This window comes from Dipodomys ordii, unplaced genomic scaffold (genome assembly GCF_000151885.1).
Source record: "Dipodomys ordii isolate 6190 unplaced genomic scaffold, Dord_2.0 Scaffold170, whole genome shotgun sequence".
Classification (NCBI taxonomy): Eukaryota; Metazoa; Chordata; class Mammalia; order Rodentia; family Heteromyidae; genus Dipodomys; species Dipodomys ordii.
In genome coordinates, this window is record NW_012267386.1 from 298,906 (window position 1) to 318,391 (window position 19,486).

At 38.1% G+C, this 19,486-nt stretch overlaps 1 protein-coding gene across 1 annotated transcript in view; it reads left to right on the forward strand.

Moving 5' to 3' along the window:
- Slc2a13 (solute carrier family 2 (facilitated glucose transporter), member 13) overlaps positions 1–19,486 on the forward strand; it is a 352,717-nt gene that overhangs the window by 245,200 nt on the left and 88,031 nt on the right. The window contains exons 7-8 of the mRNA XM_013033472.1: positions 4,833–4,996; positions 13,634–13,754. Of these exons, the coding sequence (XP_012888926.1) occupies positions 4,833–4,996; positions 13,634–13,754 (285 nt within the window). The remainder of the gene's footprint in view (positions 1–4,832; positions 4,997–13,633; positions 13,755–19,486) is intronic.

A 19,486-nucleotide genomic window follows, 5' to 3' on the forward strand; every position in this document is an offset into this window, starting at 1 on the left:
GTCCCTACTGCCACCTCTGGGTATTTTGTTTGTTTGATTGGCTTTTTGTTATTGTTGTTGCTGTTTTTGTTTTGCTTTGTTTTACTTTGTTTTGCAGTACTAGTATTTTAACCCAGGGCTTCATCCATACTAGGAACTACCTTATCATTTGTGCCATGCCCTCAAGCACTTTTGGTTTTGAAACATTGCTCTCCAACTGATGATTCTCCTGTCTCTTAACTGGTATTACTCAGTTAAATCTGATTATTTTAGATCACTAAGTTTGTGGTGATTTGTTATGGTAGCAGTGAAAGATGAATACTGTTCTCAGTGTCAGAGAAATCAAAATGAACCTGAAACTCAGACCACTCAGGAAAAGATTCATTGAGGGTGACAACTCTTGCCAGCCCATCAGTGAATTTCAACTCTTGCTCACTGTCCATGCACAGATAAGCCACAGCTGTCTTATTGCTATGGAAATGGCTTGGATAGACATTTGGTATTGGTACAGTTTTCCTTGAATGTAGCAACTCAGCTTTGTCATCATAGCCATCTTCTTTCTAGGACAGATTTCTTCATGGTACTAGACTCCAAAATTCATTTCATGACTCTATCTCTGACAAAATGAAGCCCAAGTTTATAACACCTCCCCTACAGCCCGTCCACCACAGAAGCTCTGCTCCAGCCTCAGGTCCCACTTCTGCTTTCATATGTACCTTATGTTCAGTGAAATCTATGGGTTTTCTGAGCCCAGCATGCTATTTCGGATTTTTATGCTTTGTCTATGTTACATCATCCACCTCTGCCACTATTCCAGATTGTTCTAGCTCCTGCCAACCCCATGTGGGCTTTCAGGACTCAACATAAACTATAATCAAGTAGCCTTCCATGTCAAATGTCAAATCTAATTAGCATACAGTAACTTGTATCTCTTAGTATGCGATACTAAAGTGATTCATTTCCATTTCATTCTCTTAATACTTAACTGTGAATCTCTCAAAGGCAGCAGCATCTAATAACATTTATGAGCCCTTAGTAACTCATGGCTTCTTATATAGCAGGCACTCAATAAATGTAATATAACTCACCAAAGACATGTCTTTAGAATTCACATTTCCTATCCCAAGATAGTGTTTGACTATACTCTGCCTTGAAAACATTTGTGTTCATAAAATAACATTTCATACTTGCATAATTTTTTATTTGAATAAAATGCAAACAACTTAGTTTGATACAATTACCTTCATATTGTCTATCTCACACTTAGAAATTCATGATTTTATTGTATCACAACTTAGAAATATAAAATTACTTGAGAGGTGTGTGTGTGTGTGCATGTGCCTGTGTGCATGCACACTAGTGCTGGGGCTTTCCTCAGAGCCTCACATTCTCACTTGACTATTTTAGGTGCTTAGTCACCTGAACCACAGCTCCATCTGGGATTTTTGCTGGTTAATTGGATAAAAGAGTCTCACAGACTCTTCTGTCTGAACTAGCTTTGAACCTTGATCCTCAGATCTCAGCCGCCTGAGTAGCTAGGACTGTAGACATGAGCTACTGGAACCTGGTTTCATGGTTCTTTTTTCTTCTGTGCAATATATCTGGTCCTGTAGATAAAACATTGAGAAGACTCTGAAATTCAGTAACATGGCAAGTATCCAGTCTTTTTTGTCTTTAAATATTTGGATTTTTTTCTCAATGTTTCTATTTTGCCTTTTTCGAGTATATATTTATGTTACTTACTGTTTACATGTAAGTTTAACTTTTCTGGATAGATGTTTATGAAAATATAAGCAGAACTTGAAAATTGTAAAGCAAAATTAAGATGGGATGGATTGTTATCGTAATTTTTATCATCAATTTATATTCTGACTACAAAATTTTACAATTTTATTGGGATAGGAGTACACTACAGTAACTACACTGAGAATTTCTCTTTTCAATTGTTATCAGAGTTCATTCTTAGCCAAGTGTAGTGGTGCCCACCTTTAATTCAAGCTACTCAGGAAGCAGAGATGAAAAAGATCTGGTTGACAGCCTGCCCAGGCAAAAAGTTAGTGAAATGCTTTTCAGTTGAGAAGCTGAACATGGTAATAGATGCCTGTCATCCCAACTTGGATGGGGGAGGCATAGATAGGACAATAAATTTTGAGACCAGAGCAGAGCAGAAAACTGAGATCCTATCTGAAAAATAATTGAAATAGGGATGGGGCATAGCTTACGTGTTAGATACCTGCCTACCAAAAGTACCCTGCATTCAAACCCCATACAATCAGAAAAAAAAAATCCCAAAACAGATGGTATGATATTTAGTCTGTCAAATACATTCTTCATGCTGCATAGTAATTTATAAATTTAGTTTACTGCTTTAAGATAAAGGAGCACTTTTTTATCAAGATGAATGGATCCATGACATTAATATTTTACATGATATCCATCATGAATTTAAAAAGTAGTAAACAAGTCATTGATTAATCAATGAGACATAAGCATACTGAAAATAGATTTTGTTTTTTAACTACATGAAAGTATTGATAAATATCTGGGAAAACAGTAGATATTTAACTGTGGAAATACCCAGCTTTAGAATGGATGGAACTCTAGGCTAAGCCAAACCTTTAAGATTTGGTTACTATCATCTATATCATGTATCATTTGCTTTCTTTCAGGTCAACTTTAAAGCAATGAGCTAACAAAGATACTAATGTATCCACCAGAGTAGAAGTGTTGTGTGTATCCTTAACTGTGCCAGGAATTCTTACATTGTGTATCTGCAAACAGGCTTTAGGGTCTTTAAGATTGAGTCTCCAGTGAACCTATTTAGCACAAAATGTGGAGCCTGATTCTGCAGCATGTGCTGGATGAGTAAAAACCATTCTTATGTACAAATGTCTGTTTCCAATGTGCTTATACAATGCGATCTACATCCTGACTCTTTTCTGGAGAGTTTTTGTTTGGTTTTCTATTTCAATTTGAAATCAAGGCCTTACTCTTGGTCAGCTGGCACTCTTACCACCTGAGCCATTATCCAGCCCGACTCTTTTTGCAAATTAATTGGAGATTGAGTCTTTTGGACTTTTCTGCCTGAGCTGGATTTGAACTGAGATCATTAGATCTCAGGCTCCTGAATGTCTAAGAGTACAGGTAGATGCAACTGGCTGGTGTGCAACTCTAAAGAGATTATTCATCTGTTCCATTTCCACCATTGTATTGAGTTTTCTAATAGTATCAGTTAGTCACTTTATTCTTCCAAGGACATTAGTTCACAGCGTATGATGACTCCTTATTCATACCACAGACTTGGGACTTGATGGCTTTAGTGAAAAATACCAACTGTCTCTGTCTCCAGAGGTGAGATATGTTTTGCATTGGAAGGTTCCAGTCCTCAATCCTCTTTATTTGGGGATCTTTTTGTATTATACACAGTACACAAACAATTCTTTCAAGTTCCCTCTGTCTCATCTGCAAATGACATATATTCCTGATGGATGAATAAAATTCCTATATATGTACATACATACACACAGACACCATTATCTTGTTCTTATCAATTATATGGCATCTAGCTATTTCCACAACTTGGCTATGATGAATAATACAACAGTGAACATGGGTGTGTAAGTGTCTTTACTGTATCCTAATTTGTAATCTTTTGAATAAATGTCCAGGAGTGATATTAATAAATCAGAGAGTTTTGTTTGAGGAATGTTTTGTTTTTAAAGAATCTTTAGGTTTTTTTTAAGGAATCCCCAAACTGCTTTCTATAGTGTGGCACTTAGTTCCACCAACAGTGAAATAGGGTTCCTCCCCGCGCCCCCCACCCCATACCTCCTGCACTTGTGGTTTGTATTCTTGGTGATGGCCATTCTCACTGGAGTTAGATGGAATGTCAATGTTGTTTTGATTTGCATTTTCTTTGTGTCCAGGGATGTTGAAAATTTCTTCATGTATTTACTGGTCATTTTTTAATTCTTCTGAGAAGACTTTAGCTCTTTTGCCCATTTATTGAGTTTATAAGTTGGATTGTTTGGAGACCTGTGGACTCAGAGAGACATATTGTCTCTCATACATAGAAATTAGGTCTAAATTATAAATATATAGAGAAACATGTATAGACTTGAGCAAATTGACTAACAAATATTGGAGGGAGGATTCCAGTGGTATCGTTGCTTTGAATAACGGTTTAACAAAATGAATACCAGAAAACTGGAATATATGTTGTCAGAGGGAGGGAATGGGGGGCATACAAATAGACAGTGGGCATATACAATTAAAATATTCAAAGTACGTATGTGAAAATGGAGCCAGGGGGCTGGGAAGGTGGCTCAGTGATAGAGCGTTTGCCTTGCATGCATGAGGCCCTGGGTTTGATTCCTCAGCACTACATAAGCAAAAAGAAAAAAGCTGGAAGTGGCGCTGTGGCTCAAGTCGTAGAGCGTAGCCTTGAGCTGAAGAGCTGAGGGAGAGTACCCAGGCCCAGAGTTCAGGCCCCACGACCAGACCCCCAAAAAAACAAAATGGAGCCAGGTAACTTGAAGGGATAGGTAGGGTTGGGAGAGATGGAGGTAGAATGATGGAAGGAGTGACATTTATCAATACTAATAAATTAACATGTTGAATTGAAAGCCCTTTTGTACAACTATTGGAAGATAATACAAAATAAAATGAATGTATTTCTGATGATTAAGAAAAAAAGCAGAAAGTAAATATATTTGACTAGGATTTCTGTATTTTTCTTTAAACAGTTTGTTTGGTAGTCCATTATTAACCATGATTTGTATGTTTAAGGGGGTCTTATCTTTTTGTCCCTTTGATACATACAGATAACAACCACCGCATTCTTTGCCTTGCAGGTATTACAGCGCCACCATCCTACAGATGTCTGGTGTGGAAGATGACAGACTCGCAATATGGTTGGCTTCAGTTACAGCTTTCACCAATTTCATTTTCACACTAGTAGGAGTCTGGCTCGTTGAGAAAGTGGGTCGCAGAAAGCTTACCTTTGGTAGTTTAACAGGTAAGTGCCAAGGTGCAGAATTCAGTCTGAATGACAAAAAGGCCACCACAGAATCATTTTGAAGATAACTTCTTAGCTAAACAATATACAATTAGAGTAACAGACAAAACAATACCCACTTAAATATATATACTAAGAACTTTTAGTCATATCTATATGTTCCTAGAAACTAGTTTATGAGTAGAAATGAATTGCAAGAATAACTTGGATCTATGTTTTTTTCTGTTATTTGGAGCATGTCTCAAAGACACAAAAGTAAAAAATAATTTTTTGGTTCTATCTTGGTTTGAAAAACTTCATAAACTACTTACATTGTGATATTTTATGCTTAGAATAGTATGGAAAGGAATTCAGGGAGGTTTTTCAAAACTGAACAGTGGGCTGCTAGAAACATATAATTTTTTTTTTTTTTTGTCGGTCGTGGGGCTTGACCTCTGGGCTTGGGCACTGTCCCTGAGCTCTTCAGCTCAAGGCCAACGCTCTACCTCTTGAGCCACAGCACCACTTCCGGTTTTTCAGTGGTTTATTGGAGAGAAGAGCCTCACAGACTTTCCTACCCAGGCTGGCTTTGAATCATGATCCTCAGATCTCAACCTCCTAAGTAGCTAGGATTACAGGTGTGAGCCACCAGCGCCTGGCACATAAAGGGGATCCAAATTGGGAAAGATGAAGTAAACTCTCCCTCTTTGCAGATGACATGATCTTGTATTTAAAGAATCCCATGGACTCCCCTCCCAAATTACTCAAACTGATTCAAAACTTTGGCAAAAACGTATAATTTCTTAAGAGTCTTTGGGTTTGAAACTGACCCTCAATAGTAGAGTGAGGTAATCTGATTGGTTAAGTGTCTTTTCTAAGATAGCTAAATAAGGCAAAATCTGTCTTACTGACATGTGGCCTTTTGTGTTTAAATTCTTCCCATTTTATTTGTTATTTCTCTAGCTTGGATGGGGAACCTTTTTCTGACAAGGGCCATTTGGATATGTATAACAACATTCACAGGCCAACAAATTTATTAGTACACGAAGTAACAGCTAACCGTAGTCATATATGTCTGTCCTATCATGTACCAAGTGATTTCTTTGGCCTTCAGGCTAGATGGGCCCCACCATTGACAAGATGGACCCATCTTTGCATTCTCTTCATGTGACAACCTAATACAATTTTCTGGTTTTTATTTCAAATGTAGAAGCACATTCCTACTTGGTAATTAACTGTAATCTAATAGTACTATTTTATTATGCATAAATAGTACATATTATTATTTGTAAAAATTGTCCCCATTCAGAGAAATTTTCTAGGGCAGTATTAACTGAATTGTTAGTCAAATTAAACCTAAAACATGGGGCTGGGAAGGTGGCTCAGTGGTAGAGTGCTTGCCTTGCATGCATGAGGCCCTGGGTTCGATTCCTCAGCACCACATAAGCAAAAAGAAAAAAGCTGGAGGTGGCACTGTGGCTCAAGTGGTAGAGCGCTAGCCTTGAGCTGAAGAGCTGAAGGACAGTGCCCAAGCCCAGAGTTCAGGCCCCACGACCGGACCCAAAAAAAAAAACAACCTAAAACAGACTATGGGTGGCATTTGCTCCAAATTGGCTAATAGCAGTGTTTGAGCACAGGACCTGCTTGGTGCTTGTTGGGCTTGTTTGCTTTGCTGGTTTTCTACTACTTGAAGCATGACTCCAACCCATCTTTTTGCTGGCTAAGTGGATATGGATTCTGACAGACTTTTCTGCCAGGGTTGCTTCAATTCTTGATTGTCTGGATCTCAATCTCCTGAGTACCTAGGATTATAGCCATGAGCTATCTTTGTCCCAGATTTTGATGAGATATTTCATTCTTAGTTCAGGAAGATATACTCCTCCTACAAAGGAATTAGAGGGATGCTCCAACCATCTGCTCTCTCCAAGTAGTGAAAGCCCCTGCAGCTGGTAGTAGGAGCACATTGAAGAATTAGTATGGAGGCAACAGAAGAAGGATCAAAGGCTAAGGAAGTTGCCATAACCAGGGCATGTAGGAAAGGTCAAGGGAAAGGGGTGAATGTTAAGGGCTGCATAAAGCTGTGAAGACTAGGCAAAAGTGTTTAGCCTGGAGAAAAGGCTCAAGAAGCATAATAGGTATTTCAGTCCAACAACCTGCATCCACTGCGACAACATACATTTTTACAATATAAAAAATATATTTGCTAATAATCAGAGCCATCTACCATTGAATTGGGCGCTTTCATTAGCACGGTAAACAAAAGGAGAATGGCAGCCATAATTCTGTGGGTTGGCTGACCTCTGAGGTCAATAGCTCAGAGATAGCAACTGATTTCAGAGTTTTTTGGAATGGACATTCTTTTTTTTTTTTGATGGGATCCTAGTATATTGCTTCCTCAGAGGTTCTGATTTTAAATAGAACTGAAGTGCTGAAGTTTGAGGTTTGGCTTTTGAGATTTGGAGAAACTGCTGTTTAGATTTTACTTTTTTTTAAGCAGCCTCTGCCTTCATCTGTTGTAGTCCAGAAAGATGCTTGCTTTCTTATCAGTCCTGCAGAATTTCTGAGGCATTCTTCACAAAGATCCACACTGTTTGGGTTTGAATTGTTGTAACTAGAGGCAAAGTCCTATTTCCCCATCTGTGCAGGGATTAATTATCGTTCATATTTTATAGACTTGTGATATGGATTTAACGCATTTATGTCTAACATTTAAAATACTGCACAGCACAGATTGTAAAGAACTCAAAACATTCTAGCTGCCACAGCATTTCTGTTGGAAGGACTTGACTTCCTGTGTTAACCACACTGAATTCAGCCTCTATCATAGGAACTCACCAGCACTCTTGTGAGGTTTTGTTTCACCTCCATGTAGCTCTTCTGTCCCAAGAGGACATCTACCCTGACCATGAAAAGAAAGTAGTATGACAATACTTTAGAGGAAAACACCAGCAGACTTCCCGGGCTCCTTCTCATAAGCAGTCACTTTTTCCCCCTACCTTTTTTTTCTTCAGTCACACCCACTACCACCTCAGCTCCGCCAACTTCAAATATTTTGAAGTGATCCCTCTCATGGGATCTTCCATCAAGAGAGCATCAGATTCCTTGGTATGATACAGCAGTTGAACTGGTAGAGTAGATATAGCCATTTTGGAGGTGGAAAGCTTGGTTTCTTGTCAAAGGCTTTCCTCTTTTATCTGCACATGTAGATGCAAGGAGTGCTGTTTCTGCAGGTCTCAGTTGTAATTATATATACAAGTCTTTCAGAAAACAGTGACCAGTGGAAGCAATACCTTCTGAATAAGACCTAGGGCTAAATAGCCTTGTTTAGTATGTTCCTGTCACTCCAATGTGACCCTCAAAATATATGAGTCTTCCATACTTCAATACCAGTTGATTCAGTTATTTCTTACTTTAATGATTTTGTTGTTTAACTCATCTCTGCATGTGTATAAATATAAATATTACATATGTAAACTATGGATATACAAATAATATAATGTATAAATATATAATATACACATAAATATATGTAAATAATATATGTATATACACATATATATTGATTTTTTTATGCAGGGTTGAGCAGTACTTGGGTTTGAACTCAGGACCTTGTACCCACTACACTTGCTTTTCTCATGGTTGGTACTTAACTCCATGAAACAAGCCTTCAGCTTGGCTTTTGGATATTACTTTTGAGATAAAAGTCGCAAGGGCTTTTTGAAGGGATGGCTTTGAACCTTGATCCTCTATATAAATCAGCCTCCTGAGTAGCTACGATTGCAGGCCAAGCCACCAGTGCTTAGCTTATATTTGATTTTTGAATAGTATTATTTTAATACTGTTCTATCAAAAAATTATTTTTTAGTAATTTAAATTTTAATTTAAATTTAATTTGAATTTAATTTTTTTTTAATTTTTAATAATTTATTGCATCAATAAATATGATTCAATATTATTCCTTACTTATGAAGAGTCGTACATCAAAATAATTTTTTTAATTGTGAAAATACTGTACAGAAGGGTTACAATTACATGGACAAGGTAATGAGTACATTTCTTATCAAGCATTGTTGCCTCCTCCTTTGTTTCCCCTTCCCATCCTTTCCCATCCTCCCCATGTCCCCCCACTCAATCCTCCCCCCCTCAAAATAATTTTAATAGTTATTTATCCTTTAAAAATTGTTGCAAAGTCAGGCGCCAGTGTCTCATGCCTGTAATCCTAGCCACTTAGAAGCTCAGATTGAGAGGATTGTGCTTCAAGGTCAATCCATGCAGGAATGTTAAGGTACTCCTTTACAGCCAATAGTTTGGCATGATGGTTCTTGCCTGTTATCATAGCTATGCAGGAGGCTGAGATCAGGAGTATTATAGTTCTAGGTCTAGAAACACTTGCAAGACTCCATGTCATCAGAGGAAAGCTAGTCATTGTGGCCAATGCCTTTCATCCCAGCTATTGGGACAATAAACAAAATGACAATTGTAAAATAAAAAAGGCTGAAAGTATAGCTCAGCTGTAGTAGGCAGGTACTCATCGGTCTAGCAAGTTACAAGCCCTTAGTTCAAACTCAGTATTGGGGGAGGGGAGCAAACAAATACTCCAAAGTAAAAGTTTACTGCAAAGTAAACTTTTTTGGGGGGGAAGGGGGTCAATGGTGGGGCTTGAACTCTGGGCCTGGGTGCTGTCCCTCAGCTCTTCAGCTCAAGGCTACCACTCTACCACTTGAGCCACAACTCCACTTCCAGTTTTCTAGTGGTTTATTCAAGATAAGAGTTTCACAGACTTTTCTGCCTAGGCTAACTTTGAACCACGATCCTCAGATCTCAGCCTCCTGAGTAGCTAAGATTATAGGCATGAGCCACTGGTGCCGGGCTTATGAGCACAATATATCTTAATCAACTATTTCTTTACAAGTTATTAACCCAATCTTTTTCTTTAAATAGTAAGAAGTTTATAGTTTATGACTGTAATGCTTATAAGTCTTACAAAGCCAGACAGAAATACATGTCTTTTTCCATGATGTATTTTGTTAGTGGAATAATTTTAAAATAATACTCAGGTTTTTGCTCAGAATTTTCAAGGCTACTTATGTTAAAATGTGGATTCGTGGATCCGGTCTGAGCTCTACTAAGTGACAATAGTATTTTACTCATCCTTTTGGAATAATGATATCATTTACAAAGAAATGGGTGGGCTTAAAAAATTAAGTTAAGTAAAGTAAGTCCGGCCCAGAGAGAAAAGGACTCATTTTCTCTCCTATGTGAAAGTTTAATCTAATTTATATATATATATATATATATATATATATATATATATATATATATATATATAAACATATGCTGGTACCTGTGTACAAACATATTAACTGAAGTATGGTATATGCAGGGGAGGATCCAAATGGTATAACTCCTTTGAATAACAAATTTACAGTCTAACAAAATGAATACCAGCAAGCTTGTAATTGAGTATGTGAGGAGGGGCATATATGAATAAAAAGAGAAAGGAATGAAAGCAGGGGAGGAAGGAAGTCATAATACTTATCAAACTAGGAAAATTGATGAGATGGGTAGGGTTGTGAGAGATGTGGAGAAGGGATGACATTGCTCAAGTTGCATTGTACTCAGAAACTAACATGTTAACTTACAACACCTTTGTACAACTACTTAAAAATAAGAAAAAAATGTTTAAAAATATCTCTGAGGACTCTAATAACAACAGATGCTGGAGGGGATGTGGACAGAAGGAAACCCTACTGCATTGTTGGTGGGAGTGTAAACTTGTTCAACCACTTTGGAAAGTAGTATGGAGGTTCCTCAAAAGACTCCACATAGAGCTCCCCTATGACCCAGCAATCCCACTTTTGGGCATTTACCCAAATGTTTACAAAGAAGACCACACTAAAGCTACCAGCACGACTATGTTTATTGCAGCACTATTTACTATAGCTAAGATCTGGAACCAACCCAGATGCCCCTCAGTAGATGAATGGATCAAGAAAATGTGGTATATATACACAATGGAATTCTATGCCTCCATCAGAAAGAATGACATTGCCCCATTTGTTAGGAAATGGAAAGGCTTGGAAAAAATTATATTAAGTGAAGTAAGCCAAGCCCAAAGAAACATAGGTCCCATGATTTCCCTTATTTGCAATATCTAGTATATGTGTGAGTCAAGCAGAAAAGGTCAGATAAGGTGATGTTAGGGAAATGAACCCTAAGATATGTACTCAAATGCTTTTTTTCTTTCTTGCGATTGTTTCTAACACATTTATAAGATGATTTCTTTGTTGCTTTGTATGCCCCTCCCCCACGGTATAACCCCCACTTTCACTGTATTTGATGTCGGTATAGTTTGTGTAGGGAAAGGAGAAAAACAGATCGTTTAAATAGGGATACAGGTGGACCTATTGCAATAATGAGATGTACAAGTTGTTATGTCGAAAACAAACTTTACAACTTTGGTGCGGAGGGGATGGGGGAGGGGAGAGTATTGGGTGCGGGGGCAGGGGAGGATGGGAAGGGATGGGAAGGGGAAACAAAGGAGGAGGCTACAATGCTTGGTAAGAAATGTACTCATTATCTTGTCCATGTAATTGTAACCCCTCTGTACAGTATTTTCACAATAAAAAAAATTTTTTTAAAAATCTCTGAGGATGAAATCTGGAACAAAGTCTGCCCAGACAGAAATATCCATGGGAATCTTAACCACCAGAAAACTGGGAGTGGGACTGTGGCTCAAGTGGTAGAGTGCTAGCCTTCAGCTGAAGAGTTCAGGGACAGCACCCAGGCCCAGAGTTCAAGACCTATGACCAAAAAAAAAAAAAAACAAAAACTGAACAGTGCTACAACTGAAGAAAATTATTTCATTCAAGCAGTCCTCTATGATACTTACATCTAGGTGACAGTAATTAGTCAGTTGGCAAAAGCCATAACAAATTTTAAATATTAACAAGTGATTCATAAAACATCTGTAGCTTGTTAAATGGAAGGAAAAGAAATTTAAGTAAGCTCCTGCTTTGCACATGCATGTAGAAGAAAGGACCAGGTGATCATTTTAAAACTTATTTCATAAGGCAAACTTTTCATTTTCCAGGATGGTATTTTGTCCTAAGGGGACTTGTACCTGTCCAGGCATCACACTCACCTGAAGTTGACATCTCTGCAGATTCTGAGTTAAACTCCACACAGGTTATACTCCACACAGTCTGTCTAATTCCATCAGGAAAAGTGACAATAAAGAAAAAGGTATAGTGCTAGCTTTTAAAATTCTTCCATCCCAAGTGGAAGAGAGTAAAACAAATGTGAGGCAGTTACTGTTGGCTTGTGCCTGTAATTCCAACTGTTTGAGAGGCTGATCTGGAAGATTGAATTTCAAGGCCAGCCCTGACAGAACAGCCTGTGAGACCTTAACCCCTTTAAATAACCATCAAAAAGCAGCACTGTAGGCTTGCATTAGGTGGGACAGCTCAAATGGAGCAAATATGAGGCCATAAGTTCAAACCACACACTACCAAAGTAGTTAAATAAAAAATGAAAATTAACATGGCCAGAAAGATGAACTCTTAACATTGTAACAGTTTTATATAATAATCCATGCTGCATAGTTTGCAGGTTGTTTGGATTGTTTAGAAACAGGTTCATGATACATATTACAGATTACAGAACTTTCCAAATAGGCTACTTGTGCCATGGCATTACCCTGTGCTAGGGCTTACTATCTTAAAAGTTCATTTATCACAGAGATTACTTAGTAAGTATTAGGATAGAGGAGCCTTATCATTCTTTCTTTACGAAACTTACCTGCTCCCCAACAATATCCTGTAGAAGTAATTTGGGAAAATAATTAGGGACTCAGACTCTTCAATTAGCATTGACAGTCATAGTTTATTTTCCTTTATTTGAGGAGAGAGTTTATTTCTTATACATAGTTACCATCTCCCTTCTGTTTCTCAATTCTAGGCCTGATTGCGTTTTGGGAACAGTAAGGTCTTAAAGTATTTGTAGTGGTGGTTTGAATTTTAAGCCAACAGAGTATCTAACATTCTACACAGGAAAACAAGCAATTTTGATGTAAGGCCGTAATGACCCAGTTTTGCAAAAGATCGACTTTGAGTCTTCCATGTAAGCCTCGCTTTCCTTCACTTTTCCTACTATTGTAACTGCTGTTATTGCTACTACTTCTAAGGATAATTATAATTGGTTAGGTACAAAAAGAGACAAGAGCATAGACAGACTGTTCAACACCAGCACAGGTTTATTGGGGAGAAAAACTGAGGAGAGAGACTCTCCAGCTAGAGCTACAGACTCACTCCTTGTTCACATGCTTGGGTATCTATAGCGGGTCTGAAGGAATGCTAGAGTTGTCAGGTTGGAGCTGGTACAGAAGTAACTAATGGTGAGTCATAAGTAACATCAGAGGATCACAGCTGGAGGTAAGGAGGAAGCCAGGCACAAGGCCCTATTGGAATAAAATTTTGGTCTGGTGCCAGCCAAATTAATTCATCTGGTCATAGAAAGAGGGTAAGGCAGGACACCTGGCCATTTGGCTCCAACAATAATGTTTTACATTGCATAGTAATACAAAAATATTTCAATCAAAACCCTTCTATTTTGAAAAAATAGAACTACTCTGATACAAAACTTCTTATTTCCTTTTAGGTACTTTTGTAGCACTCATTATTCTTGCCTTGGGATTTCTGCTCTCGGCCCAGATTTCTCCTCGAGTCACTTTCAAACCTACAGTTCCATCAGGTCAAAATTCTTCTTGTACAAGATACAGGTGAGATTTCTTATGTTTGTTCTCTTTCCTTAACCTATTTCTGATACTTTTTGATTTGCTTTAACTTTTGTAAAAATTTAAGAAATAATGGGCTCAGTGGTAGAGCGCTTGCCTTGCATGCCTGAGGCCCTGGGTTCGATTCCTCAGCACCACATAAGCAAAAAGAAAAAAAGCCGGAAGTGGCGCTGTGGCTCAAGTGGTTAGAGCGCTAGCCTTGAGCTGAAGAGCTGAGGGACAGCGTCCAAGCCCAGAGTTCAGGCCCCACGACTGGACCAAAAAAAAAGAAATAAGTAGGAGCTTGCTAACTATCTAGGCTTAGGTTGGGAAGAAATGAAATGTAAAAGGTTAGAGGGTTGGAGAGAGACCAATAGGAAAAGGGAAACATCACTAATGATGTAAAAATGACATTGGGATTTTCATAGGTAGTTTGCATTGAATTTGTAAATCACCTGTGGCTACTTTCATGACTGATCCTGCCAATCCATAAACATGAGAGTTCTTTCTACTTCCTGGTGTCTTCTTCAATGTCTTTTTGCAAAGTTTTATCATTTTCATTGTATAGATCCTTCATCTCTTTGGTTCAAGTTATTTCTGCATATTTATTTTATTTCTCCATATTTTATATTTTATTTATATTGTATATGGAATTGTTCTCCTAATTTCACCCTTCATTTTTTCTTTGTTGCTATATAGCAGAGCTGAGGTTTGTGGAAGTTGTTTTGTTTGTTTGTTTGTTTTTAAATATATTTCCTGCTACTTGTTGAAGTTGCTTATCAGCTCTAGGAGTTTTGAGATAGAATCTTCTCATTTTTAGTGTCCTTTAGATTTAAGATCATATCACCAGTAGAGACAGTTGACTTTCTGCTTTCCTATTTGGATTGTTTATATAGATTTTTCTTGCCTTATTGTTCTGACTAAGAATTTTAGTACAAGACTGAATAAGAATGGAGAGAGTGAACACTTGATTCATTCCTGATTTTAGAGGAAATGGTTTCAGTTTTCCATTTAGCAAGATGTTGGACATAAGTTTCTTATATATAGCCTAGCTATTTATTTCCTATTCCTAGCCATTTCCAAAGCTTTTATCATATTATACCATATATACATACATGCACACATTTATGTACACACAACATCGAAAAATTATCAGACAGTTTAACAAAATGAATTTATAAAGCTGAAACATTTTTTATCTAAGTTCATGGGTTTAAGGAGAGAAGAGCAGACAAGCAGAGGAATGGAGGTTGGTGAATATAGTCATAATACTCAATGTATATATGTGAAAATAGAACTGGGAAACTTGAGGCCATGGCTGGAAATAGAGATATTTAGGAAGTGTATGATGGCATCGATCAAGATACATTTTACACATAAATGGACTTTGTATAACTACTTGAAGATAATGAAAACTAAAATAAGATAAAAAAAAAAAGGACATAAGAAATTAAGGAGAGGAAGTGGCGCTGTGGCTCAAATGGTATAGTGCTTGCCTTGCGCTGAAGAGCTGAGGGACAGCGCCCAGGTCCAGAGTTCAAGCCCCATGACCGACAAAAATGAATAAAGAAATAAACTTCAGCGTTGGATGCCCATTGATCACACCTGTAATCCTAGATACTCAGGAGGCTGAGATCTGAGGAATGTGGTTTGAACTCAGCCCAGGCAAGAAAGTCTCCAAGACTCTTTATCTCTAATTAACTACCAAAATTCTGGAAGTAGAGCTATAGCTCTGTTGGTAGAATGCTAGCTATGAGCAAAAGTAACATGGCTCTACACTGAAGAGAGAAAAATACAGCCCAGGTGATTAACTGTGGGCAAAATAAAGAGAGTTTGGATGAGGAACTAGGTAACCTATAGCATGGAAATGAAATGGGGCAATTGTATCAGTCAAGGCTATAAGCAGTTGTGGACATGTTGAATCTTACATGTCCACGAAACATCTTGGGTGGAGATGTTGCATCCTGGAGACTTGGGAATTCTTATCTGTAATTGGAGGAGAGTTCTGGAGTAGAAAATAAAAGCTGTGGGCACAATTCATACTAAGATCTTTACCAAGACTGTCTATCTTTGTAATTCCACTAATCAGATGCACTATTCAACTATTCATGATGGAAGATGTTTAATATAGAATAAATGAAGCTATTGATCCTACAGTTAAAGAATCAGAAGTCCAGATAAGCTATGCTCTTTTCTTAGGGCACACTGGCTGAGTGCTTACTCTCCAAACTTCTCTTCTCTATTCCCACATTATGCATCCTCTCTAAGCTCACACAACTTCTGCACGACTTTTTAATATAAAACCAAACACACAGCACCTTTTCTTTCTCTTCCTTTCAGATCCTTTCAGACCCTGCACTTGCCTATGACCAGGGAGGCAGTTTGCTAGTTAAGAGGACTACCAACAACTAAGAGGACTAGGAAGGTAGTTTTACTAATTTAATAATGGCTAGAACCTAGTGCAGTGGTACATGCCAGTAATCCCAGCTACTTGAGAGGCAAAGGTAGGAGGATCAGCCTGGTACACAAAGGTGTGACACTATCTCAAAAACCAAAGTGAAAACAAAAAGGCTCAGTGTAGCTCAAGCGGTAGCATGAACAAGGTCCTGGTTCAGTCCCCATAGCTGAAAAAAAGGGGAAGGAGGAACACAATATGTTTTGTCCTCAGTATTCTTGTGTTTTTATAAGGATGATGTATATAAGTTACAGTTCTATAAGTCAGGTAAAGTGTATATTTCTTTTCAGACAGTGTCATCCCTTCCCTTCCTCTTTCTGTTTTTCTCTCCCATCCCCACCCATAATTTGGATAGTTCATTTTCAACATAGTGTCTAGTGAGGACCATTTAAGCCCTTTTTGAGTAAAAACTTCCCCTAGAAAGTTTAACTCTAAGCCAGGCACTGGTGGCTCATAGCTCTAATCCTACCTATTCAGAATGCTGAGCGCTGAGGATCCAGGTTCAAAGGCTGTGAGATTCTTTTATCTCCAGTTAACCACCAGAAAACCAGAAGTGGCATTATGGCTTGAAGTGGTAGAGCCTGAGCAAAAAAGCTCAGGGACAGAGCCCCAGCCCTGTGTTCAAGCACGATTGACACCCCCCCCCGCCAAAAAAGGAAATTTACCTCTAATTTATGTACTTTTCCCTTTTAATAATTTTCAAGAATCTAATCCAGAATCAGTGGTGGAAGTATTTAAATCCACCCTTATTCCTTCCTTCCTTCTTTCCTTCCTTCCTTCCTTTCTTCATTTTTTTCCTTCTTTCTTTCCATGTCTACTTTTTAGAACAATAGGGACTAGTTCATAAGCCCTCTCCATAATGCTTCAGGCATCTTTTTTAACTGAAAACTTCCTTTTATTCCTTCTGTCTTTCTTTTTTTTAACATTGAGAAACCAAGATGAAGATATTCAATGTGACTCTTTTTCTATATAGTGTTATTTTCTTCTTTCCTCTGTAAATGTAGTTCTAATCATCCAAACTAACAAACTACATTCATCTGTATACCTCCCTATGGTGATAATACCAGTTTGGGGAAATAGCTTGATCTCCATTTATTAGTCCTTTCTGGGTTGGTTTACAAAAAAAAACAACAACAACAACAACAATAATAGCTAGTTACCAGTGGCTCACTATAATTCTATTTAGGAAACTGAGATCTGAGGATCAGGGTTTGAAGGCAGCCCAGGCAGACGACTCCAAGAGGCTCATAGATCCAATGAAGTGAAAACTTGACGCAAATGGTAGCCTTGGAGATAATTTAATACCATTCTTTTTGTAAAGTGAATAAATACACATCTCTATCCAAAAAGAAAGAAAGAAAGAAAGAAAAGGTAGCCTTGAGTGGAAAGCTAAGCAAGAGCAATAGGCCCCTGAATTCAAACCTCATACTGGCTTGTGTGAGCATGTGTGCGCGCTGACGTGCGTGCGCGCGCACACACACACACACACACACACACACACAGAGAGAGGATAATGGATTTTCATTTAGTATACTTTCCCAGCTGTGATTTATCACACATCTTTGATGTGCAACTATACAAACATAAAACTTTTATACTGTATAGAAATGTGTAAAAATCAGGGCTGGAAGGGTAGCTCAGTGGTAGACTGCTTGCCTTGCATGCATGAGGCCCTGGGTTTGATTCCTCAGCACCACCAAAGCAGAAAAAGCCAGAAGTGGCACTGTGGCTCAAGTGGCAGAGTGCTAGCCTTGAACTGAATATCTGAGGGACAGTGCCCAGGCCCAGAGTTCAGGCCCATAAACAACAACAACAACAAAAAGAAATGTGCAAAAATCCTTTTAGCCCTTATATTTTGGCAATTTTGATTTAATGTGTTACTTCTAATAATTGTTAACTTGACAAATATAATATTATACTTTGAATTAAATTTTTACATCATTGTCTGTTATATATTGCTTGCTAATACTCGTTAAAATCACCCAATTTTAATTTTTAAACCTGCAGATACCAACTAATATGCTTTCAAGTTATTGCTCATAAAAGTGACATTAAAAGTATGTGTTGGGGCTGGGAAGGTGGCTTAGTGGTAGAATGCTTGCCTTGCATGCATGAGGCCCTGGATTCGATTCCTCAGGACCACATAAGTAGAAAAAGCCAGAAGCGGCACTGTGGCTCAAGTGGTAGAGTGATGTCCTTGAGCTGAAGAGCTGAGGGACAGCACCCAGGCCCAGAGTTCAGGCCCCATGACTAACAACAACAACAAAAAGTATGTGTTAACTACTATCCATAAACCCACTTGAGGTAAAGACAGAGATATATAAATTACTTGAGAAGGAAAATGAAAATTGAAGCAGAAAGGAAACATAATCTTTCTGAGTGGCATTATCTTCAAGTAAGTATTATATAGACACAAATACATGTACATATGTATGTCTATGTGTGAGCACATATATGTGTATATATGTATATAAACATAGTAAGTGAGAGAATAGCTCACCAAGTGAGGCTGGAGAGCAGACCCACAACAGAACACACTAAACCCTCATAAACCATGAGAATTTTGAATGTCATCTTAGACTAACAAAGCCTTCAAAGCTTAATAGGATGAAACTGACATAACTAAAGTTATGAGGTTTTTTTATTTCTAGAAGTTCTAGAGATTGGTCTTCCTGCCTGCTAGGCAAGCATTCTACAACTTAAGCACACCCCAAACCCCGTAAGTTTATGTTTTTAGAAAATGACAAGCTACAAATTATATTAAGTGAAGTAAGCCAGGCCCAAAGAAACATAGGTCCCATGGTTTCCCTTATTTGCAATATCTAGTATATCTATGATTCAAGCGGAAAAGGTCAGATAATGTGATGTCAGGAAAATGAACCCTTAGATATGTATTTTAATGTTTTTTTCTTTCATGCATGTTTCATTTCATGTTTCTAATGCATTTATAAGATTATCTCTTTGTTGCTTTGTATGTCCCTCCCCCACAGTATAACCCCTGCTTTCACTATATTTGATGTCAGTATAACTTGAGGAGGAGATGGGGAAAAACCTATTGTTTAAGATACAGGTGGACCTGTTGCAACAATGAGAAGTACAAGTTGTCATGTCCAAAACGAGCTTTACAACGTCGGTGGGGGGGGGGGGAATGGGGGAAGGAGAAGGATTGGGATTGGGGGGGAGGAGGGAGGCTGGGAAGGGATGTGAAGGGAAACCAAAGGAGGAGGCTGCAATGCTTGGTAAGAAATGTACACATTATCCTGCCCATGTAATTGTAACCCCT